Source organism: Protopterus annectens, chromosome 6.part0 (assembly GCF_019279795.1).
Source record: "Protopterus annectens isolate FY-2018-M chromosome 6.part0, PAN1.0, whole genome shotgun sequence".
Classification (NCBI taxonomy): Eukaryota; Metazoa; Chordata; order Ceratodontiformes; family Protopteridae; genus Protopterus; species Protopterus annectens.
The window spans coordinates 69,652,628-69,678,132 of record NC_056737.1 but is presented as its reverse complement, the minus strand read 5'-3'; the positions used below and the strand labels follow the sequence as shown (position 1 = coordinate 69,678,132).

At 43.5% G+C, this 25,505-nt stretch overlaps 1 protein-coding gene across 1 annotated transcript in view; it reads right to left on the bottom strand.

Annotated features, from left to right (window-relative positions):
* Nucleotides 1–7,034: 7,034 nt before the first annotated feature.
* Nucleotides 7,035–25,505, bottom strand: part of LOC122804168 (translation initiation factor eIF-2B subunit beta) — a gene marked incomplete at its 5' end in the record, with an annotated part of 72,528 nt that continues 54,057 nt past the window's right edge. Inside the window, 1 exon segment of the mRNA XM_044073857.1 lies at nucleotides 7,035–7,441. Coding sequence (XP_043929792.1) covers nucleotides 7,284–7,441 — 158 coding nt within the window.

The following is a 25,505-nucleotide window of genomic DNA, read 5'->3' as shown; positions in this document are numbered from 1 at the left end:
GCAGCACCTTTTTCTCTCTCATCCCCCTCCAGGAGTCTCTCCAAGAGATGCACTAGTCCACGATTGGGCCCCCCAGGACTCCTTCATGCATTTCCTCCTTTTCCACTCATCCCCAAGGTCATACAGAATGCAATGCTGTTGGGAAGCAAGATGACAGTCATCACTCCTTACTGGCCTCGTCAGATTTGGTTCCATTTTCTCGGCCCTCACCTGTTAGACTACCCATGGACTCTGGACCAAGTGCCAGACCTCCTGACACATGTCAGGTTCTCTTCACCCCAGTCTCCACACTCTCAAACTGACAGCATGGCTGCTCCAGTTCCGTCACTAGTCAGGATTCATGATTTGTCTCCAGCTGTAACTCATATTATTACCTCTTCTCACAAGGCTTCGACCAGAAAATTGTATCATAGTAAATGGAAGAGATTTTCTATATGGGTACACAATAGAGAAGTTGATTCATTTACAGCTCCCATTACTATTTCTTTCAGAACTCTTTCACCAAGGTTCAGGGGCTGCTACAATCCAAGTTCAACTAGCAGCAGTATCTAATTTTCATGTGGGGATTAATAATTCCAGTCTTATGTCTCACAAACTGTGCAAATCATTTCTTAAGGGTTTCATGATGTTAAGACCCCCTGTGCAAGACCCTGTTCCTCCTTGAGACCTGAATCTAATCCTGTCTAGACTTACTCTGCCACCCTTTGAACCAGCCCATAGTTTTCAGTTGAAATTTCTGTCTTGGAAGACTTTTTCTGGTAGCAATAACCTCAGCCAGACGAGTTTCTGAATTACAGGCTCTGTCTGTTAAACCTCCATATTTAATTTTTCACAAGGATAGGGTCTCTCTCTCAAGACCAACCCTTCTTTTATTCCTAAAGTCTGTTCTCAATTTCACTTAAACCAAACAATTGAATTGCCAGTGTTCTTCCCTAATCACTCCAATAAAGCAGAGTATACAGTCCACCAATTGGATGTGCACAGACAACTACATTTCTACATCCACTGGACCAAGGGATTTAGAAAATCAGAACAGCTGTTTATTTCCTTTGCTGAGGCAAGAATGGGCTTGCCACTTTCCATTGTTACACTTTTGAACTGGATCTGTAGTTGTATTTCCTTTATTTATAGTTCTCAGGGAAAGGAGTTACCCTTTAAAGTCAAAACGCATTCCACCAGGTCCTTCTCTACTTCTGCTGCTTTCCAAGCCAGGACACCTATTGATAATATATGTACAGCAGCAACATGGGCTACCCCTCATACCTTCATTTCCCATTATAAATTGGATTTAACTTCCAGGGGTAGAGCCTTGTTTGGTTCCACGGTACTCAGGAGTATCTTCCAGTGAGCCCATCCATTCAAGACGCTAGGGATGCTGTCCCACACGTCATAATGGAGGCGAGACAGGACTACATAACAAAGAAGTTATGTACTCACCATAACGTTCCATGTATGTAGTCCATCTCGCCAAACATTATTACGAGCCCACCCACCAGCCCCCTTCCTGGAGGATCTGGATACAGTTTTTCCTTTTCTACAGTGGGTTTTACCACAAGGGCGCTTTTTATTACAGTTTATTCTTCTGGACCTTTGTCTTTTTTCCTGTCTTATCCTGATAGACTAGTAGCAAACAAGATCTGGGGAATGTGCGCATGCATCATGGGATACCTATTAGCCACAAGCCAATCAGACGTTTTCAGGTTTTCTAAGTGGCCGAGTCGGAGTAGAGGATCAGTTCCGAACCAACACGTTCGGCGAGATGGACTACATACATGGAACGTTATGGTGAGTACATAACTTCTTTTATTAACAATGGTACATGCTGTTGCAATTTTCTGGACACCAGTACATTTCAGGTAGGAGTAGCAGGTGTGGCTTTTTATTTTGTCAGGTGCAAGGTTAAATCCTATTTTGAGAGAGATACAATGCTTGAAAAAGCAGAAGGGAAGGGTAGCTTAGATGAGTTTGTAAAATGTGTGTGTGGTAAAGTCTAAAGAAAAATACTGAAAAAGTGATCTTGTATAAAGGTAGGTTTTGTAGTATATAGTTAAAAAGAGAATAGGTTGCACCAGAAAAAGGACCAGAATGTGATGTGGAAAGTAATATAGCTATACTTAAACTATGAGAATTAAGATGAGAGGAGACCAGGAATAATTCCTCTGATGAACTGTGCAAGACAGAGAGAAACATAAGCGTAGTATTACAACTTCTAAGGATTGTGTGACGTGTGGTTACGTGTGTATAAAAAATCATTGTGACAGGTAACCATCAAAATATGGATGAAGGAATAAGTTTGAGAAATGACTACAAAGAGAATGTGGTGACACAAAGACATTTGCACACACAGATTTTGTTGATAAAGTTAGTGTGCATTTGGAGAAAGTAAAGGACAGATATGGAATATGACATTTAGAGGAGATGGGACCAAAAAATGTGGAGGCTAATTCTTTCATAGGTTTATACTAGCCTAACTGCCCTTTTGGGGCCATTTTAAGCCTAGCCGATTATCCCTTGTGAGAATCAAACCCCGCACCTTGTGTCTGTAAAGTAAACACCTTAACCACTATGCCAACCTCCCATGGGTAACAATTGTACCAAAACAGTAACAGCAGAGCAAACTGACATTTCCAAACGTCACTGTGGGTTGTTTGTACCTGACGAACAAGAGGTAGGTGGTCACTGTGGTGCGAGTGCATTAAAAATGTGTGCGCGCATATATATATATATATATATATATATATATATATATACACACACACACACACACATTTTTCTTTTGTGTGTGCGTGTCAAACTTTGTAATAAAGTCATCATGTTAATCTCAGTGTTCCTAGGTAGTTTTTAATTACCATAAAACTGCTTTGTTTAATGACGCTACATTTAATTGAAATTAAAGCATTTCTGCAATGAAGCACTTCACTGTCAGTTTTATCTAAAATGAACTCAGCTATGGAACAGCACACTTTGTGGAGTTGTGCGACTAATAGCAGCATAGCCTCTCCTACAGAAAAAAAATGATTACTTCTACTATAATTTGGGTTTGATCTGAATATTTAATTTTATTTCAGATAGGCCACATTATGAGATGTTTGTCTGTGGTACGTTTTATTTTTTCATTTCAATTAGTTTTTGTTAGCTTGTGCCTTATTTTTATAACATGAATTTGATTACATTTTACATTTCTAGCAGATGTTTCTTTCACACATATAATACTAACGCAAAGTTTGTATCACTTTTAATTACTAACAGATAAACAACAGTATTTAAACAATAAAGCATACTCCCCACCCACACTTTCTCAACAATGGGGAAGGAGGGGTAACAACAAAAACTTTGGTTCAGATAGGTCCCATAATTTAGAACAAGAGGTTAACGTAGATCCACACCAGAACCCAGACTTCTCTGAGCCACCTTTGGATTCTGTCCCTTTACAATAGAATGCCTAAAAGGGAAGCGGCAAGGTCAGAGTGGTACAATCAAGCTCTGCAGACATACCAACCATACAGAGAATGGCAGGGCAACGGCTCACTGAGGCAGGTGTGGAGACAGTGACACTCTTACTGAACCAACATCCTGTGACATCATTTTGAACCATTCAGGTGACTTTTCCTATATTGTCAATCAAAAACATGCTGACATTCTCTGAAAAGGCTTCAGTTTTGTTATAGCCAAGAGGGCCAACGTGGTTGATATACTAATGATCTTAGAATTTACACTAGAAAATTGAAGTTTAAGTTACTATTTGATTGCAATGAAGGTGCTGAATCTGGGGTGAGATTATCAACTGTTTATAACCCACACTTGCACCCTGCCCTTTTATTATTTCAAAGAATATGCGACTTGGATACAAGATCCTTGTGTAATCGACCTTTTGGACTTAAACATGCAAGTGGTTCCACAATATTTCTAATGCTGATCTCGGCCTTTTAAACCACTTGAAAGTGAACAATGTATGCATTATAAAATCAGACAAGTGGGTGGTCCTTATGGATGACATATAGTATATGGAAAAAAGTATTCCTTACTGTTTGAGGACACATGAATCTTGCATTTGTTAGGATTAAAACAATGTTGCATGATATGCTTATGCAAGGACAAATTTCTGCAGATGAATACACATTTCTACATCTTCAAAATCCCATGGTCCCTACTATTTTTGATCTGCAAAAAATACAAAAGGATCTCGCCAATCCCCCAATGTGGCCTGCTGTTGATGGGAGGTTTTCTGTGATGTCTCCGTTGGGAAAATTTCTTATTTTCACTTGAGGTTTTAAAAAAATGTTCTCATTGAAGTAGGGACTCATGGGATTTTCTTAAAAAATTTAACTGAAATTTGATGAGAGAGCTGTTTTTGTGACTATAGATGTGAAAGACCTATATACATGCATTCCCCACAGCATTGGTCTTGAATGGTTTGCTGAGTTCTTAATCACTGAAACAGATGTGCTCCAGGATAGGGTGAATCTCTATGTTGAGCTTTTGTCAACTGTTTTCCATAATAATTTTATTTTGTTTGATCAGCAATATTTTTTGCAGAAAAAAGGCATAGCCATGGGGTTTGGCCTGTGGTTCATTATATGCAAATATTATGTTACAATGGGAAAAACACTATGTACTTAATAGTAAACATAAGGATTATTGGCATTTATATACATGGTATCTTGATAGTTTGTGTTCAGTCTAGAAGAAAAACCGTGGTGTGATAACAGAATTTATTCAATATTTGAATAACACAACAGATTTTTTGCAATTTACATATGAAATAAGGCCAGATTGTATTCATTATCTTCACATTTTGTTAGTTAAAGACTATGAAAAATGTATGTATACCTCCAGTATTTATAGAAAGATTACATATTCAAACAATTTTCTTCAGTACTCTAGCGCATATCCTCTTTACCAAAAGAAAGCAGTGGTGAAGGGGCAATTTGTACATGCAGCAAGAATTGTTACCTTGTTTGAAAAAATTCTGGCCAAATGTAAATATATTCTTGAGAAGAGGCTATCCAGGGGGGCTTTGTTAATAATATACTACAAGAAATGATACAGAAAAGAATAACTTTGCATTTCGCCTCCATTCTTTCTGAAGGAAACCAGGGTAAGAATGTGGTATGTGATTCCAGTATGGACACAGTTACACCTGTGAAGTCAATACATGCCACCAGTTTGATTACTTTTTTTAAAAAATGACAGTATGCTATATGAGCTATATTTAACAAGAACTGGGCTGTAGTGAATGAATATGCTGGGTGTAACAAAGTTGGGAGAACGAGCAGGTATACTTTTTTAGAAAAGGTAGCTCATTAAAATCTTTTTCAGAGTGTAGTATTAAAATGCCTGCCCCTATACAAAGGGCATGTTTAAATGTCATAATTCTAAAATCTGCAAATATATTGCGGTTGGTGAAGCTTTATTATTAATGGGAGAAAGGCAACTGAATTTACCTGGGATGTACACTTAACAAAAGGGGTAGTTTATATTGCATTATACCCGAGCTGTCCGTGGTTTTATGTAGGAAAAACAGAAAGATTTTTCAAAGACAGAGTTTATGAAGATATGAATGATATAAAAACCATAATGAAAAAATGCTCTGGCTAAAGATATTAATATTTACCCTGATCATGTTTTTAAATTTATCATAGTTGAACAGTATATTGTAAGTGGCAGGGGTGGCCCCTGGGGTATATTATTGGAGAAAAAAAGAGCTTACCTGGCAACTAAGATTAAATGCAGGGTGTGCACCAGGCATTAATGGTACAATTTCCATCTCCTGTTTGCTAAGATTTAAAGCATATTTAAGATGCGTTTTAGATGTTTTTAGACATTTGTATTTATTGTCTATGAAGGTGATTTTCTTGGGTGGCGAAAGCCAGGGTACATTTTTGGCTAGGCTTATATAGGCCCTAGGGCCAATCGCTTAGTACCTACCTATGAACCTATGTCTTTAAGGTGTGGATATTGTGTTTTAAGTAATTTTGTATAAAATGGTAATGTTTCTTTAAAATTTTTGGCAGACTCAGTCACATGATTTGTTGCAAGTTTTTAAATAGTAGCTTCAATTTCTGTAGTTATCTCATGAAGTCAAGTATTTGTGACGAAAGTGCTTATCTGTACATTTTATTTGTGAGTTTGTGCAATAAACATATTTTTGTGATGAGAACCTCTTGCTCCTGGTACCATTTGGATTTATCACTTTTAATTACTCTTCAAATAAATCTTAAATGGTGGCTCAAGGTACATATCACGCTCATAACTAAACTGTGAGGCAAGTTCACTTTAGGTAATGCAATTTACAAAATTTAGCTTATACTAAAATGAAGAGGAAGGAAGTGTCCTTATAAGGAACACTTTGTTGTTTTGTTTTCTATATCAAATAAAACTAAGGGTCCTGAATTACTAAGCATGCAGATCATTATAATAAAGGCACTATCACATCGCACATGTATTCTGTGAATTTGTCACTGAAAGTCCTAAAGAGTTTAAAAAAAGAAAAAAAAACATTTTGTTAAATCTGTTAAAAGACAGAAGAAAATTATTCTCACAAAAGTACCTATCATTTAGTGATTTTACTGACACCCACTTTATTGTATTTTGTGCCATAAAGAAACTTATCTTAGCAGGCAAGATCTGTTGGGCATTTAACACACACTTTCTCCTGGCTCAGAAGGCCCTATAGGGGCCTGCTGCAGCTATACGTACTTGGTAATTTTATTTTGATAATTAGACAGGACCTAAAATAATAAGTGGCCATTTTTGACTTTGAAACAAAATTACATCTTACAGCCTGTACACTGTACAAGTGAGGGCTTCTAACAGGACAATATATACAAAAGCACCAGGACAGACACTCAGAAACTAAAGAAATCTTTGCACAATGCATATGTAATTGCAAATCTGAATAACTCCTGTAGTTTTTGTAACCAAATTACCATAAACTTAAAGCTGTGTAACGAACATGGCAGGAAAATTCAAATACACAGGCCAACACCTGGTCAAGCAAGCAAAACCAGTAGAAACAAAGAAAAACTACTTGCCACAAAATGAAAGAAACTTTTATTCTAAATAAAAGTCTAATCATGTTTATGTTGTTGGTCTCAAACTTGAACATTATAGGAAAAAGTTTCTTTCTGAACTAGGTTTAAAGTCACAATTTGCTGTACACAACTTATTCTATAACTGGACTCTTAAGCAATTTGAAGATCTAAAACAAGAAATCTGTAAAATTAAAGTCCACTCTTTAAGGTGTTCTGTGAACTTAAGGAAACTGTTATCTGCTCCACAAGTCAGAGGTCATGGTCATCAGGGTGATACAACTCACTCATAAGTCTGTAAATATAAGAAGGAGCATTGCCCCCAATGTTTGAAATGAAGAGAGTGATGAGCTCTGGTGGAACATAATCGAACACAGGACAATGTACATTCACCTTCGCCAGAATCTCACCTGAAACAGAAAAGAAATCAAATTTAAAGGAACCGCACATGCAAACTATCCAGCTTTATCAATAACATATACAAACAAATTTCATATTTTTTCACGTTACCTAGCCACTCTTTTCAACCTAACAGTACAACATAATCTATTTCTCAACTACCATAGACAACACTAAATTCTGAATGTCACCCATCAACTGCATAAAAGGGTTTGCTGTTTAGCAGGAAACCAGCTATCAAAGTCCATTTAGGAATTATGGCATTTCTGCAGCACTTGAAGAAGGTAGCCCTGACTGCAGCCTCAGTGACTTGGTTAGTGGGCCTAGCTGCTGAAGTAGCCAGACAGAAAAGGTGGGAAAAGTAATGCCAGCATAACCATCATTGGGGCATGAGGAGGAAGACAGAGTTAGTCAGAGACGAGCAGAACACTGGATACTGCAGCTCCAGGCTACAGCCACCCAAGGGGCTGTGTGTGCCAGGCGCAATGTTCTTAAGCATTCAAAACAGGAATATAGAAGCAGGCTCTTGCCAGCCTTTTTGTGCTGCAAACATAGCATTCCACATGCTGAACAGAAGAAGTGGGAGGCACAAGTAAATCCTCCATCGCTTCTGAAAAATGGCTTTAATCTCCTTGGCTGCTGCTTTCACCCCAACTAGGCTAATACTGATGAGTGCCTTCAGTCAGAACAACTGAATAAATAACTGGAGCTAAAGTTTTGAGAATTGTGAGAAGATGAGACAAAATACTCCACCGAGGAGCTTGCAGGTAACAAAACAGTTCCAAGTGAATGACTTAAGTGTTATCTCTACAGGTAATAAAGAAAAACACACAAATGTGAAGCTTTTCTTAAAAAAAAAAAAAAAAAATTTACTTCCCAAACTAAGATGTTTGTACTTGTGCCTGTGTGTATGGTTCTGGCTTTCTCTGAAACAGATATGCAATGACTACACTGGATGAGGTCAGAAGATCTTATGCAGTGAGTTTCTGCTGGAATTTCCTCTTCTCAGATTCCAAACTTGGCAAAATCTTGAAACTTTTGTAGCTCCTGTACTCTGGTGTATGCATACCTGCTAACATAGGAAAGTACAGTTGTGTACCTACCATAAATGTAGATGTTCGAGTGTATTCACTGTTGCAGTCATTACTCTTGGGTTATCCTGCTGGTATGCTACCCGCAGTCGGCCTGAATTCCAAAGTCCTGGTCCGGCTTCAGTTGCCCTGACGTCAGTGCGCCAGGGGTATAAAAGATTCAGCAGACGCCATTTTCTTCAGTTTTTCTTGCCCCAGATGTCAGGTGCCCCCAAAAGGGTAGGCTAAATATATAATGCCAATAAACATACATGCAGTAAAGAAACATTTCCTTCATCTACAAGCAAATACACCACGTAGGTTGTATAGAATAGAGAAGTACAGATAAACCCCAACAAAAGAAAGGGGGACGGTGGGAGGGTAACCTGAACTGCAACAGTGAATACACTCAAACATCTACATTTATGGTAGGTACACAACTGTACTATGCTCATCGTGTTTCACTGTTGCAGTCATTACTCTTGGGTTGAATCCCAAAGCTGAGGATGGGATGCTGGGACTAAATACGATTAGGAGAGGCTATGAGGCCCTGCAGAACTGTAGAGGCAAAGCCTGCTCTGGATTTAGAGTAAAGAGGTAAGTGGTAGTGCTTTGTAAAAGTGTGCACTGAACTCCAAGTTGCAGCCTCTAAGATGTCTTTGACTGGTACTCCTCTGAGGAAGGCTGCTGAAGAGGCTGCTGCTCTGGTAGAATTAGGCCCAATGCCCTTAGGCACTGATTTGCCATGCTGAGAATAGCAGAAATGGATACAATGGGCTATCCATTTAGAAAGAGTCTGTTTTGAGATGGCCTTTCCTTGTGATCCTGCAGCATATGATACTAAAAGTTGCTCAGTCTTTCTGAAAGCTTTAGTTCTGTCCAAGTAGAAGCATAGCTGCCTGTGTATGTCCAAAGAATGCAGACTTTTCTCACCCTTGTTCTGTGGGTTTGGATAAAAGGTACGCAAGTGAATGGTTTGGTTGAGGGCCACACTGGACAACACCTTAGGCATAAATGTTGGCTTTGTCCTCAGAGAAACCCTGTCTGGATGAAAAATGATAAAAGGTTCCTCAGCCATGAGTGCTTGTAACTCCGAGACTCGTCTTGCAGAGGTTATTGCTAGGAGCAGAGCTGTTTTCCAGGATAAGAATTTTATATCAGCTGTTGAGGCTGGCTCAAAAGGAGGCAGTGTGAGTTTCTCCAAGACATAATTGAGGTCCCATGCCGGAATTGGTGCTCTCCTTGGAGGCCTGATTTTGGCCCCTCTGAGGTACTGCCTTATTAAAGGATGAGAAAAGATAGGTGGTGCCGTATTGTAATGGGCTGAAATGGCAGAGGCATGAATCTTAACTGATGAAAAGGAAAGGCCTTTGTCCAGCATCTCAGTTAGATATTGTAAAATCTGAGGGATATTTGGTACATACGTGTCAATGCCTTGTTCCTGGTTCCAAGCACAGAATCTCTTCCATTTTTCTGCGTAAGATTTTCTGGTACTGGGCCTCCTGGCCTCCAAGATAACATCCATAACAGCTTTTGAAAGAGGAGTGTTCTGAATGGCTACATTATCCGCCATGCTGCCAGATTTAAGGTCCTGAGTTGGCTGTGCAAGATCTGATTGTTTTGTTGGGTCAGCAAGTGAGAAGTTTGAGGCAATATCCATGCTGGACCTTGAGACAAGCTCTTTAGGATTGGGTACCAGTGCTGGCATGGCCAGTCTGGTGCAATCAGCATCATTTTTGGCGTCTCTTGTCTGACCTTTAGGAGTACCCTGGGAAGGAGAGGCAGTGGAGGAAAGGCATATACGCTTAGATTTTTCCAGCTGAAGGATAGGGTGCCCACTCTCCATGCTTGTTTGTGATAAATCCTTGTGCAAAATCTCTGTAATTGGCAGTTGTGAGGGGAGGCAAATAGCTCTAAGTCTGGGCATCCCCATTTCCTTGTTATCATGCTGAAGACTTGTGGATCCAGTTTCCACTCATGGATATCCATGAGGTTTCTGCTTATTTCATCTGCCAGAGTATTTGTTTTTCCTGGCAGGAATTGTGCTTGCAGGTGAACTTGATAAGTCAATGCTGTGTCCCATAAGGTCATTGCTTGTCTGCAGAGGGGGTAGGAATGTGTGCCTCCCTGCTTGTTTATGTATCATATGACCGTAGTACTGTCCGTCTTTATCAATAGCTGTCCTGGATGAAGTAGATCCTTGAAAGCTGTCAGGGCATTCTGAACAGCTAACATCTCTTTTTGACTGATGTGAATCTGGCTTGCAGGCCATGTGCCCTGAATGCATTTTCCTGCCATATGGGCCCCCCAGGCATACTCTGATGCATCTGTTGTCAGTGTCTGTCTGGTTGTGGGTAAAGTGAATGGCAGACCCTTGTTGTGGTGACAGGCCTGCGCCCACGATCAAAACTCCTGTTGCAGGCAGGGAATGAGGGGAAATTACTGTCTCCAGGCTGTGGCAATTCTGAGTCCAAACACTTTTTAAATACCATTGTAGTTTCCTCATATGCAGTCTGGCATATGGAATTAGTAGAATGCAGGATGCCATGAAGCCCAAGGCCTGCAGGATTTTCCTTGCAGATAACTGGGTCTTTGTTGCCAACTTTTTGAAGTAAGAAGTCAGTTGTCTGGCGTGAGATAAGCCATCTGGGCAGTTGTATTTAAGCTTGCACCCAGGAATATTATCTCAAGAGGGTTTTGATTTATTTTCGTTTACTGTGGACCTTAGGCAAATTAGTAACCTTTTTACAAACGCCAGATGCTTTAGAAGAATGTATTTGTTCTCTGCTTGAATAAGGCAGTCTTCCAAGTAGGGATATATTTGAATTCCTCTTTGTCTGTAAAATGCAATTACTGGTACCAGGCATTTTGTGAAGACCCTGGGGCGCAGTAGATAAGCCAAACGGCAGTGCAGAGAATTGGTAGTGCATTGAGCCAGCTATGAATCTGAGGTATCTTCTGCAAGACTGTCTGGGACATGCAGGTATGCCTCTTTTAGGTCCAAAGTTATGAGCCAAGCCTTCTTGCCCAGCATGGGCAGTAGCTGTTGTAGAGTCAACATCTTGAATTTTGGAACCTCAAGAAACGTGTTTAGTATAGACAGGTCCAGTATTGGTCTCCAGGTTTTGTCCTTTCTGGGCTCTAAGAAAAGTCTGGAGTAAAATCCTTGCCCCTGCTCTTGTTGTGGTACTTGTTGAATGGCCCTCATGTCCATGAGGGCTGTAATTTGCTTTTGTGCCTCTACCCATTGATTGTGTGGCAGGTCTGGCATACCTTTTGCTATTGGTAGGGTGTGAACATGGAACCTGTAGCCTTGGGACACTATGTTTAAGACCCATTTGTCTTGGGTAATCATTTGCCAATTTGGTGAAAAAAGTGCTAGTTCCCCCCCCCAAGGGGGCTGCCAAAAGAAAAGTGCTTGGATCTGGCAGAGGAAAGTCATTGGGACTGTTTCCTGTAAGGTTGTGATTTGTCTTCTCCGCTTTTGGAGGTAGGAGCACCCCATTGTTTAGGCCTGTATGAGCCTTGGGGCTGAGGTCTGCCTCTGGGACGTCTGTATCTGCCTCTTTGTGGCCTGTCTGACACTGGAAAGCACCAATTTTTTGAAGGCCAATTCCTGCTAAATCTGGGTGGCTGTACCTGTAAGAAATCCTTAACTGTCTGCATGGATTTAGCTTTATCCTCCATTTTCTTCAACACCTCTTCTGCTTTAGCACCAAAAAAGTATCATGCTGTAATGGAGCATCTAATAATTTTGCTTTAACATGATCAGGCAGATTCTGTTCCTTTAACCAAGCATGCCTTCTAATAACAGAACCTGTAACAGCAGCCCTGCAAGAGGCCTCCAGTGAATCATAACCACATTGCAAAGTATGCTTTCCCACTTGTTCAGCTGCATGCAATAAATCCTGCATTTCTTTGTTCTCTGAACTTTCAGAATTTGGCAACATTTTCTGTTTAAGCAGTGACATTAAGTATTACTGATATTTAAGCATATGAAACTGACAATTTAAAGCCCTTACAGCCAAGGTAGCAGAAGTGTAAACAGTTAGTTATGTACTCACCATAACGATCGATGTATGTGGTCCATCTCACTTACATTCATTACTGATGGGTTCGGAGCCAACAATCAGCTCCGACTCGGCCGACTATTTTCAAGCACGAAGTCTCTAATTGGCTGGGTTAACTGGTATCCCAGGATGCACCTCTCCCAAACCCCCAGATCTTGTTTGCATAAATCGCAACCACTCCACACACATCAACCTAAGAGGATTACCATCCCCAGGAAGGGAAAATAAACAGATTCTGAAGGGTCTCAAAACAACTATCCTCCAAATCCTTCAGGCAGGGGGCAGGTGGGAGGGTACGTAAGAATGTAGGCTAGATGGACCACATACATCGATCGTTATGGTGAGTACATAACTAACTGATGTTATGTGGTCCTATCTCGCCTACATTCATTACTGATGGGACAGCGTCCCTAGCTCCCCTAACCCGGGAGGCTCATAGGAAAACACTCCTGAGAACCGTGGAACCAAAGGAAGCCCGGCCTCTAGATGCCACGTCCAGTTTGTAATGAGAGATAAAGGTATGATGAGAAGCCCATGTGGCCGCAGCACAGACGTCGTCTAAGGAAAGCCTGGCATGATATGCTACTGAAGTCGAGACCGCCCTAGTTGACTGAGCCTTGACTGAGAATGGTAAGCTTCTGCCTGCTGAAGAGTAAGCAAAGGTAATACAATCCTTAATCCACCTGGAAAATGTGCGCTTGGAAACAGAGATACCCGTCCTATTCTCCGAAAAGGAGACAAACAATTGATCTGATTTTCTTGACTTTTAAGTCCTGTGTAAATAGAATCTTAGTTGTCTATGCACATCCAATTGATGAAATTTGTACTCCGCCTTGTTGGAGAAGTTGGGAAAAAACACAGGTAACTCAATGGATTGGTGGAGATTAAAAGTAGACGACACCTTGGGGAGAAAGGATGGGTTAAGTCTCAAGGAGACCCTGTCCTTATGGAATATTAAATATGGGGGCCTAATGGACAATGCTTGGAGTTCAGATACTCTCTTAGCCGAAGTCATGGCCACCGAAAAGGCTGTTTTCCAGGATAAAAATTTTAATTCGCAAGTGGCAGCTGGCTCAAACGGAGGAGAAGTGATGGCTTGCAATACTAGATTTAAATCCCATGGCATGACAGGTGCTGACACAGGAGGACGTAGTAACCAGGCTCCTTTTAAAAAAGCTTTGCAAAGTTTATGCCCCATCTGAGCAGGCTCATGGAATATGTGGAAGTTAGAAATGGCCGCCAGCTACACTTTAATGGTGGAGGGAGCAGAGCCTTGTCGGAAGAGCATAGCTAAAAAATCTAGGACCGCTATCAGGGCTGTGAAGGGGTCTATGCACCAAAAAAGTATCATGCTGTAATGCCTTGTGACTGAGCCCAGGTGGAGAACCTCTTCCACTTGCTATAGTAAATTCTTCTGGTGGAAGACTTATGTGATGACGAAAGGATATGGACCACCTCAGGCGATAAGGAATGTAGTCTAATTATTGATGGAAGTGGAGCAGCCAGGCTGTCAACTTGAGGGACTGTAGGGAGGGGTGGAACTGTCCCGACATATGAGTCAAAAGTTCTGGTACTGGATCCAGAGTCCAAGGACTGTCCACTGTATATCGCTGAAGGAAGGGGAACTAAACCTGGCAGGGCCAGTGTGGAGCAATAAGAATCATCTTGCTTCCCAAACGAATGGCTTTCTGAATCACTCTTGGTAACAGAGGAAACGGAGGAAAGGCATAGAGCAGACCGGAAGGCCAACTGTGGAATAGAGCGTCCCTGGGTGATTCCCCCTGTGGGGGGGATCAGAGTGAAGTAGTTGCTGCATTTGGTGTTGAGGGGACTGTCAAAGAGATCGCAGCAAGGCTGATCCCACCTGCTGAAGATCCGAGTCGCAACTCGGCTGTTCAGGGACCACTCGTAAGGCATCAGAATAGCTCTGCTTAGCCGGTCTATCACGTTGGATTTTCCCGGAATGTGCATTGCCACTAGGAGCCGTTGGGAAGACACTGCCCAATTCCACACTCTCATGGCCTCTCTGCAGAGTGGGTAAGACTTGGTTCCCCCTTGTTTGTTCAGGTACCAAACAACTGACATGCTGTCCGAGTGAACAGTAATCATTCCCCATGGAAGAGAGCTCTGAAGTGCTTGCAACGCTAACAGCTCTCATCTCTAGGACACTGATGTGCAAGTGTACCTCGTAATCCTTCCAAGTGCCTTGGACCGTTCTGCCCAGATAATGCCCCCCCCCCAATCTGGTAGGCGTCCGTGGTCATTGTGGCAGCCGGAGAAAGGGGAATTAGATTCCTGCCCTTGTTCAGGTTGGAATGACATAGCCACCAATGGAGATCCTGCTTGCAATGCTCTGTGAGAAGAATCGGGTGAGAGAGGGGTAATGTTTGATAGGACCATTGGACTGAAAGAAGCCACTGAAGGATCTGCATGTGAAGCCTGGCTAAGGGTATTAGCATGATGGTCGCCGCCATGGAACCCAATAACTGAAGAACTAACCTGGCTGGGACCTTCTTCTGGGGCAATAGCACCTGGACCTGAGATTGCAACACTGTTATTCTTTCTTGAGGTAGAAAAACCCTCATTAGAACCAAGTTTAATTCTGCACCTATAAAGACAACACGCTGTGAGGGCAGCAAGGCAGATTTTTCTCAGTTTACTGTAATCCCTAACTTTTGACAAAGATTTATGGTAGCCTCCCTGGCTTGGATGAGGAGATGCCTGGTGGAGGCGGTAAGGAGCCAATTGTCCGGGTAAGGAAACACCCGGAATCCTAGACGTCTCAGGTGAGCTGTCACCACTGCCAAGCATTTGGTAAACACCCTGGGGGTTGTGGTGAAACCAAATGGCAAATGAAACTGGAAATGACTGGCTCCCAGCCGGAAGCGTAATGATTCTTGAATGCCTTGTTTATCTTGATGTAATAATAGGCATCCTTGAGGTCGATGGAGCACATCCATACTCCTCCTTCCAACAATGGAAAGATGGATTGAAGAGTGACCATTCAGAATTTGGATTTCAGGACGTAGTGATTTAATCGGCTGAGATCCAAGATGGGCCTCAGATCCCCTGTTTTTTTCGGCACCAAAAATAGTCTTGAGTAAGTTCCTGATCCGATCTGGTCTAGGGGGACCGGTTGGATGTTCTTAGTAGCTTCGATATTTCTAGCGCTACTTGATCCCTTTGACTGGGTGGAACGTCTGGGATTTTTTTGATTAAGGGAGGGGGTGAAACAAAGGGAATGGTATAACCTCCGATGATTATTTGAAGCACCCATCGATCCTGAGTGATGCCCTCCCAGGCTTGAAGATGCTTCGAAAAATGACCCGTGACTGGCTCCGGAGTAGCACAGTCGGGCAACCACTCAGGGATGCTGCTAGGAAGATCCACGAAAGGAGTTGCGGTCTCCCAGATTGCGGGGGCCTCCTCTGCCCCTAGGACGGCGTCTTTCAGACTAATTTCCCCCACCTCTGCCTCTGGAAGGGGGCTCACCTTGAGTGGCTGGGAAAGACTTTTGTGATTTTCTGAACCACATCTTCCCTCCTCTCTGAGCCTTGGGATAAGGCCTAGAGGGAAGAGAAAAATGGGCCCCTACGGCAGATAAAGTCTTACCCCCTGTTCACATCTGGTGAGAGTCTCTTTCACTTTGGGTCCAAAAAGAGAGGACCCATCAAAGGGGGCATCCGTGAAGGAAGACTTGAAGGCCTCCGTGAAGTGACATAGGCACATCCAGGCTTGTCTCCTCAGAGCAAGGCCTAAGCTAGCTGCCCTGCTCGCCCCTTTGGCTGCATAGGATATGAGCCTCATGGGCGAGTTAGGTATGGAACCAAGGGTAGACAACTGGGCGTTAACAGTCTGTGCTAGCACCTCAGGCATGTTACCCGTCAAGTTATCTCCCAACTCTTTGAGGAGATCCCGCTGGAGCAGAGTAAAGTGGCAAAGGTAATTCAGGGACCGTAGTGTAAAGGTCGCTGAAGACAGGGTGCGCTTCCCATAACGATCCATACTCCTGGACTCTTTGTTAGGAGGATGGACTGAGGAAGAAGCCTCGGCAACTTCCTGCTGAGTGGCTGATGCCACCACCATGGCATCTACAGGGACCCCTTTTGTCAAAAACTCTTTCTCCGTGGGAGCAGACAAGAACTTGTTAGGACGACTGGGCACAGGTTCCACAGAATCAGGATGTTCCCACACCCTTCGACAGATCAGGTCTAATAGTTCTTCGAAGGGTGGAGACACCCAGGAGGAAGTAGGTTGAGCTCCGAAGGCCTTGAGGAATACCGACTCCTCCTCAGAGGGGGGCTTGGATGACCAGTCGCCTCTCTGCCTCAAAATCTCCAGGATATCAGAGAAGATGTCATAGGAGGACGACTTAGGGGACCCCTCTGCATCCTCGAGGTCGGTATCTGAGGTGATGGACTCGTCTTGGGAGTCTATGTGCATCCTCTTGCACAACATCTTCCTGGGAGGCTCCTCAGGCATAGACTCTGAGGGGCCCTCAGAAAGTTGGGGACCGCTCATGGGGGTGTCCTCAGGCCTTCGAGCTCCATTGTCCACTGACAGAGGAGGCGTCAGAGGCTCTAGCCGGGGTGTATGGGGACGGAGTGGTCGATCCAAGTGAGGTCGCTGACAACCTGGCCAGTGCTGTCCTCATGGCCTCGAAGGCAGATCCCCCCCGAATCAGAGGACTGACCTGTCTCCGAGGCCACGGAGTCAGGATCCCCAGAGCCGAAGCGCCGAGAGGGAGACTCTGGGCCGACAGGAGTGCCGATGTATCCCCCTCGGGCCCGACTGAAGAAACCAGAGTGCTGAAACCAGATGAAGGAATCGAAATGGTTGGCGCTGACGGCGGCTCCGATGGACCCATCAGGGGTACCAGAGCCGGCATAAGGACATCACTCGGTGCCGAACACTCCGGCTCCGATGACACAATGCTCGGAGGAGGAATCATTGGTACCGGTAAGGGAATGGGCTCTGGAGCCAAGCTCAAGACCACGTCCTGACTCAACAAGCAGCAAACGAGATCTGGGGGTTTGGGAGAGTTGCATCCGGGGATACTAGTTAGCCGAGCCAATTAGACACTTTGTGCTTGAAAATGGTCAGCCGAGTCGGAGCCGATTGTCGGCTCCGAACCCATCAATAATGAATGTAGGCGAGATAGGGCCACATAACATCTTTTTTCCCCCCATCTGTCCAGTGCCCTAGAATCAATATCAGAGGGGACAGGGTTTTTTGCAGTGGAAGCTTTGACCCCTTTGGGACCATGAGATATAGTTTCTGGGTCAGCAGCAGGATTTTTATATAGGAATTTATGAGAATCTGGGACCCTGTAGTATCTGTCTGGCTTAGCAGGTGCAGGGGGTAGAGAGTCAGGGGACAGGCCGGACTCTGAAAATACATCATCAACAATGTCTAGAACAGGTGGAATAGCAAGGGGTCTGTGCTGAGGAAGAAGCAGAAAGTTTCTGAGCCTTTTCTTAGATTCTGAGTAATCTTGGCTCTCCCAGTGGAAATGCTCCCTCATGGTATGCAGGGTTTCCCCAAAAGAATAATCCTCAGGAGGAGAGGCTAAAGGAATGGATTCTTCAGCATCAGAATCCTCATAGGGAGGAATAGAATAATCCTGTTCAGAAGAGGAATCTGAGGAAATAGAAACCTGATCAGAAGAGTCATATTCTGTCTCTTACCTAGGCCTCTTATCAGGAGGGGGGTGGGAACCCCTGATCAAAGTAATTAGGTCTTCGGCCATTTTAAGCATCTGTTTTTTAGGCATGGAAGTCTGAGTTGGAGAATGCTGTACTTGTTTCTTTGTCTTTAGAACTGCTTTAGTCTTTGTCTTTGAAGCTGAAGATGGTTTAACATATAACTGTGTAGGTCTGAAGACACCCTCAGAAGCCGATGCCTGCTCAGCGGCTCCAGACCCATCTGAGGGAATGATTTCTGAGTGTCCAATACCTTGAGTATCCAGAGGCCCAGTCGGCTCAACATGGGAGTCAGAAGCGGCCTGTGGCGCTGAGGTACGGGCGCCAGGGGCAGCGAAAGCACCTCACTGAGAACTGGAGAACTGGTGAACTGGCAACTGGCCTAACGGAGGCCTCGTCGTTGGTTTTGGACCTCGGATGCGTATCCTTTTCCTTGTCCTTGCGATTTTTGTAAACTCCGGTCATCGTCTGTTCCGACGGCATTATATAATCAAACCTTCGGCCAAAGTAATGAAATGCAAAATCAAACAGATGCTTAATAGTGCGTTGGTTAAATCTAGCACAAAACCGACAGCTAGCAATGTCGTGGTAAGGGCCTGCAAGGAATACAGTAAGAGTGAAAATCCTTATAAGGTATTTGCTTCTCACAAGAAATACAATTGTTAACTTTTTCTGACATCGGTCTGGAGCAAGATAAAAGTTTCCCCAATGGGGTACTTAACTTTAATGAAGACTTCGGTTCTGAAATTCGGATTTGAAAATCTCAGGAGTCGGCTGACCGGCACTTGCGAACTGCTTTTGCTTTGGGCACCGCGTGGCAAGAAAGACTGAAGAAAATGGCGTCGGCTGCATTTTTTATACCCCTGGCGCACTGACGTCAGGGAAGAGGTGACAGCAACTGACGCCGGACCAGGACTTTGGAATTCAGGCCGACTGCGGGTAGCCTGCCAGCAGGATAACCCAAGAGTAATGACTGCAACAGTGAAACACGATGAACATCACTGTACTCCAGCCTAGAAGGCTGTTCCCATCCCTTGTGCTCAAGCAAGTACAACCAACACCACTTGCACACAAACAAAAATATAGATAACCTTATGCACTTCCTCAGCTCAAAGGATTATACACATACTGGTGCTGAATAAGGAAGTTGTCAAAGCACAGCTACATGGAAATAGCATAACCACCATCCACTGAAGACAACTTACATATAGTGAGGCAATGCCTGCTATACTGGAGCTTGAAGGCTCTCTGGAATGAAGACTACTAGGAGGAATTCCAAAGCATAATAAATTAAACTTCCTTGAGAAGTCAGGGTAAGAGGAGGGCCGTGAGGTTTCAGACGTCCTGACACATTAAAGTAACAGAAGAGCCCAAACTTTTGGAAAAATGATCTAAGCAATAATGCCTGGAGAAAGTGGAAGCACACACACCTGGGATAATGGCCTCTGATACCTTCATTTTCCACAGGTGGTTAACTTTCCGGGGGGGGGGGGGGTTGAGGTGTGTCACACTGCCAAGCCCACCTATCTGGAATTTTGTAAATAATTCTATTTAATTTGTGAATATTGACATGACTTATATAGAACTGTATGTTATGTAATGACCTTCAAGAAAAAGTAGTTATGTACTTACCATAATGTTCCTTGTGAGTTCTTCTCGCTTTCATTCTTACTGATGGGTTTGGAGCTGATCCCTCGGCTCTGAGTAGGCCAAACTGCAAAGTTCGAGGTCTCCAAACAGCTCAAGGCTGAAACCCTATCCCATGATGCTCCTCTACTTCCCTTAGATCTTGTTTGCTGCCAACTAGCAACATACTTACAGAGTAAAACTACCATCCTCATATTTGCAGTAACCAGTTAAAGGAAAACTCCTCAGAAAGGATGAAAACAGGCTGAAAGAGTCAATTCTCAAACTTCCAGACACTGGTTGGTGGAAGGAGGGTGGGTTGTAAGAATGAAGGCAAAAACAACTCACATGGAACGTTATGGTAAGTACACAACTTCTTTAGGTAAAGTTGTTTAATCTTGCCTTCATTCTTACTGATGGGTAGCGTTCCCAGCACCACAATCTCGGGTGGCTCACGGGAGTACATGTCTAAGGACAGCAGAACCAAAGGAAGCCCTGTCCCTAGAAGTCTTGTCTACTTTGTAATGAAGGTATGTGGCTGCCGCACAAATAGAATCTATTGGTAACTTGGCTGAAAAAGCTGTAAAAGTAGAGAGAGTTTTAGTTGAGTGAGCTTTAACTTTGTTTTCTAAGGGAATATATGCAGAACTATAAATAAAAGATATGCAGTCCAAAAGCCACTTAGATAAGGTAGGTTTGGAAACTGCGGCACCTTTCTTGGAATCTGAAAATTACACAAACAGCTGGTCAGATTGTCTATGGTCTTTTGTCCTGTCTAAATAGAAACAAAGTTGCCTGTGAACATCAAGCTTGTGAAGCATTAACTCCAATTGATTAGTATGATTAGGAGAGAAAACTGACAATTCAATGGTTTGATTAAGGTTGGATTCTGAGCAAACCTTTGGTAGGAAAGAGTTTATTCTGAGGGAAACTCTATCTTTGTGGAATATCAAATATGGATGCCTTACCGATAGAGCCTGTAATTCTGAAACTGCGCACAGAGGTGATAGCCACTAGGAAAATAGTTTTCCACAAAAGGAATTTCAATTCACAGGAACATGCCGGTTCAAATGGAGGAAGAATGATCTTTGACATGACGAGATTTAGGTTCTATGAAGTAGTGGTGGATCTAACAGGAGGCCTCAAATGTATTGCACCTTTTAGAAAGGCCTTCGCCATTGTATGAGACATGACACTGTCTCCCTAGTTTACCAATATGAAAATTTGATATAGCAGCCAGTTGAACTTGAATAGTTGCTGTTGTGGCCCTTTCATTAAATAGTTTGGTCAAAAATTCCAATATATCTGATATCGAAGCCAGGAATGGATCAATGTTGTTTTGCTGAGCCCAGATTGAGAATCTCCTCTATTTGCTAAGGTAAAGTTTTCTAGTTGAGGACTTATGGGAAGACAGTAGTATATGTTGAGCTTCTGCTGACAAATTTTGAAACCTGGCTATTCTTGGAATTGGAGCAGCCACACGGTCAGTTTGACGGACTGTACAGAAGGGTGAAGAGCTCCTGACGAGCGAGTCCGAAGGTCCGGCACTGGGTCCAGGATCCAGGGCTCTTCCAAAAGATGAGGCTTCAGGAAGGGGAACCAAATCTGACGAGGCCAAAAAGGGGGCTATTAAGATAACTGTCCTTCCCAGGGCACTGGCTTTCTGCAGGTGATCCATAGGTAATTCTTGAAAGGTCCACTGTGTGAATAGTAGCCATTGAATTATACGCATGTGCGACTTCACTAGAGGTATTGCAATAATAGCTGCTGCCATGGTGCCCAACAGTCTGTATAAGATGATGCCTGGTGGGTGCGGTAAGGAGCCAGTCGTCTTAATATGGGAACACCCGGATTCCTTGATGCCTCAAGTAAGCCATAAACACTGCCATACATTTGGCAAACACTCTGGGGGCTGTAGTGAGACCAAAGGGCAGGGCTCAAAACTGGTAATGACTGGCCCCCAGCCGAAAGCACAGATGATCCCTGGATGGCCTGGCCATCTTTACATAGTAGCACTCATCCTGTAGATCTATTGAGCACATCCAATTGTCTTTCCCTAAGAACGGGAGTATTGACTGAAGCGTGACCATCCGGAACTTTCTTTTCTACAAATTTGTTGAGTCTGCTGAAATCTAGTATCTGCCTCCAGTCCCGTTTTCTTTGGCACTAAAAGGAATCATGAGTAAGTTCCAGATCCTTTCTGGCCTGCCGGGACTGATTGGATGACTCTTTGCCAGCAACTTTTGAATCTCTACTGTTGCTACATCCCGAACACTGGGTGGAACGTCCGAGATCTTTCTTAATGGTTTTGGGCGTGAGTGAAAGGGGATAATATAACCTCTGGAAATTATACTTAGTTCCCAGCTGTCTTTTGCGATTCTGAGCCAGGCGCCTAGATACAAAGATAAATGTCCCCCGACTGCCTCCAGAGGCGGACAGGTGGGCCGCCTTTCAGGAGTGGTGAAAGGGCTTCCCAAGGAACTGATCCCTGTCACCCCAGTTTTGCGGACCCCCTCTGCCGTTTGGGCGGCGTCTTCCATTATTGCCCCCTCCTCTGCCACTGGAGGGGGTTTCATCTCGTGTCATAAAAAGGCTCCTTTGGCTTTGCGGAACCACATTTTCCCACCCTGCTGGCCTTTGGGATAAGGTCTAGTAGGTATGGAAAAACAGACTCCTACGGCAGAGAGTTTTTCCATCTTGTTCACATCTGGTGAGGGTCTCTAATCTTAGGTTCAAAAAGTGAGGAACCATCAAACTGTGGATTCACAAAGGATGACTTGAAAGGCTCCGCAAAAGAACATAAGCGCATCCAGGAATGCCTCCGAAGAGCTATTGCTGTACCCGCTGCCCTACTCGTCCCATCAGCTGCGTAAGATACGAGGCGCATGGAAGAGTTGATGATGGAATTAAGGGTAGAAAGCGGAGATGTTAGATTATCTGCCACCGTATCAGCTACTGCACCCTGAAGAGCATCTCCAAGCTCTTTTAGGAGATCTCTTTGAAGCCTGGTAAAGTGAGTTAAATAGTTCAGCGATCGAACAGCAAATGTTGTAGAACTGAACATGCGCTTGCCAAATCTGTCCATGATCCTAGACTCTCTATTTGGAGGACGGACAGACGTCAAGGTCTCTGACATCTCTTTCTTAGTGGCTGCCGCAACCACGATGGCATTAACAGGAATAGGTTTGGACAAAAAGGTCTTATCATGAGGTGCAGGAATATATTTGTTTGGTCTTCTAGAGACAGGTTCCACGGTATCTATTGACTCCCACGCCCTTCAAGAAAAAGATCCATCAACTCATCGAAGAGTGGAGAGTTGGGACCCAAAAGCTTTCAGGAGCACCAATTCATCATTGGAAGGGCTGAGTCACCCCTCTGCTTCAGGATCTCTAGGATATCCGCGAAAGATATATCCTCAGAGGGGGACCTTGGGGACCCTTCCGACTCCTCCAAATCTGTGTTGGACATCACAGATTCCTGAGGGGAATCTACATGTTTCCTCTTACATGTCCTCTCCCATGGACCTCCTCAGTGGGAGTTTTAGGGAGGTCTCAGAAGAGCAGGGTTCCCCCAAGGGGGCTTCCTGAGGCTCCGGGTCCCTATGCTTACAATGGATCTGTGGTGACGGAGAAAATTCCAGTAATTTAAGGGAGGAGGTCACCTGCTCAGAAGTTGTGATTGCCCAGGGGGACAAGACCCTCTTCATGGCATCAAAGGCACTGCGGCTCCAATGCAAGGAAGCCCCCGGGTCCAAAGACATCGAAACTCCTCCCGCACCAAAGCCACCAGCTCCGATCCTGAGGTAGGAGCAGAGCTGCGCCGAAGCCCCGAGGGCAAGAGTAGGAACCAAAACATCGGTTCGACTCCACTCCCTGGAACTGCAGCCAGGGCCGAAGACATCAGGGTTGTCAGTGACGAGAGGCCAAACATGGGTGTCGGGGCCAATGGCTCTACAATCAACTAATCAGTTCCCTCTGGCTCTTAAGGCTCAACTTGAGTTTGAGGAGGAACAGCAAGTAGGCTAGATGACTTGATCGGCTCTGAACTGCCAGAGTCGAAACCGATAAATTTTTTGGTAGTGCTTGACTCTGTAATAATCTCCTCACCATTCGATCCACATCCGAATCTGACAGACTGGAAGCTCGAGAGGAGACCATGGAACCCAGGATTGGAGATACCGGCTTCAAAACTGGAGACTGGCTCCTACCCACTACCTGAACAGTCAGCTCTGCTATCTGTGAAGCAGAGTCAGACACTTTCCTCGATACCTTCAGAGCCGAAAGGCTTTTCGGCATCAAACCAGAGACAGAGGAAGAAGCAGCAGCAGGTTTTGGCTTTCCCGGAGGAGCAGAGTCCAAATCCGATTGAAAGGCGGACATAAGTGTCCTTTCCACTAATTTCCTTTTCTGCCAGAACCCTGGTACTAAATGTGTGGCACACAGAACACACTTCTTGAAGATGGACCTCTCATAGGCAATAAACACAAATGGTGTGACCAACTGTGAGAGACATTTTTTGGTTACATTTAGGGCATTTTATGAAGTCCAACTTTACCTTTTCTGACTGGTTGCACTATGTTGCACTAATTTCCTTTTCTTAGTACAAGTATAACAAAATCCACTAGAAAGCACTACAATGTCAATGTCAATAAACAACTGAATAATAAAACTTTGCATTAAATCCACCTGGACAGAAAATTTAAGCCTAACTCGGCTGCAAAGAAAAAGAAAAAAATTAAGCCTACCGGCTGAATTACTGGATCTCAGTCCAACTCAATACACTATACTACACCACACTTGGCTATTTCAACAACTTTTTCTTTAGACAATCAAATACTATTTATAAAGAAAATAAACTTCAGCTATAAATGAATGTAAGTAAGCCTAACTGGCTAGAAAGCTAAAACTAAAGAGACTAGAGCCTGAACCTGGCTACAATGGGATAGGGTAAACAGATGCCTGAGCAGGCACAAAAAACGGCCTAATGACAATAAAAGAAATCACAATAAACTCCCCACAATAACGGAGTAAAGTAAATACAAGCCTAACTTCAGCTAAGGGAAAAAGGTTTTCTCTGAAGATGAAAAAGAAACCAATAAAGGAAATCTTTTTACTTAACTGACAAAAAATGGCCTGAGCTGAAGGAACACGCTTGATCTGTTGCAGCAGCAAACTAGATCTGAGGGAAGTAGAGGAGCATCATGGGATAGGGTTTCGGACTCTAGATGTCTGGAGACCTCGAGCTTTGCAATTTGGCTCCGAACCTGTAAGTAAGAATGAAGGCGGGATTGAACAGCTGCACATTGTAAGTTAAGTTACTTTATAGCTGGGCAATAAACAAAATATGTTATCTCTCAGTTTCAGTTCAGCAGCAAATACAATGTTTATAGCTAGAAGTTTTTCTATGGTCTTAAAGGAAAAGTAATTACTAGGTTTAAAATGTAAAGTGTTTTGTTGTTTTATGGCTTCCAAGGTCTGGCAAAGATCTGAGAGAAATGTACTTTTAACACAGGAGTGTTAAATTCTATTAGTTTCTGTTTTAGCCTGGGAACTGAAGCCAGGTGACAAAAAGTGATGTCATCCCTTTGCCCAAAAAAAAAATAGCATT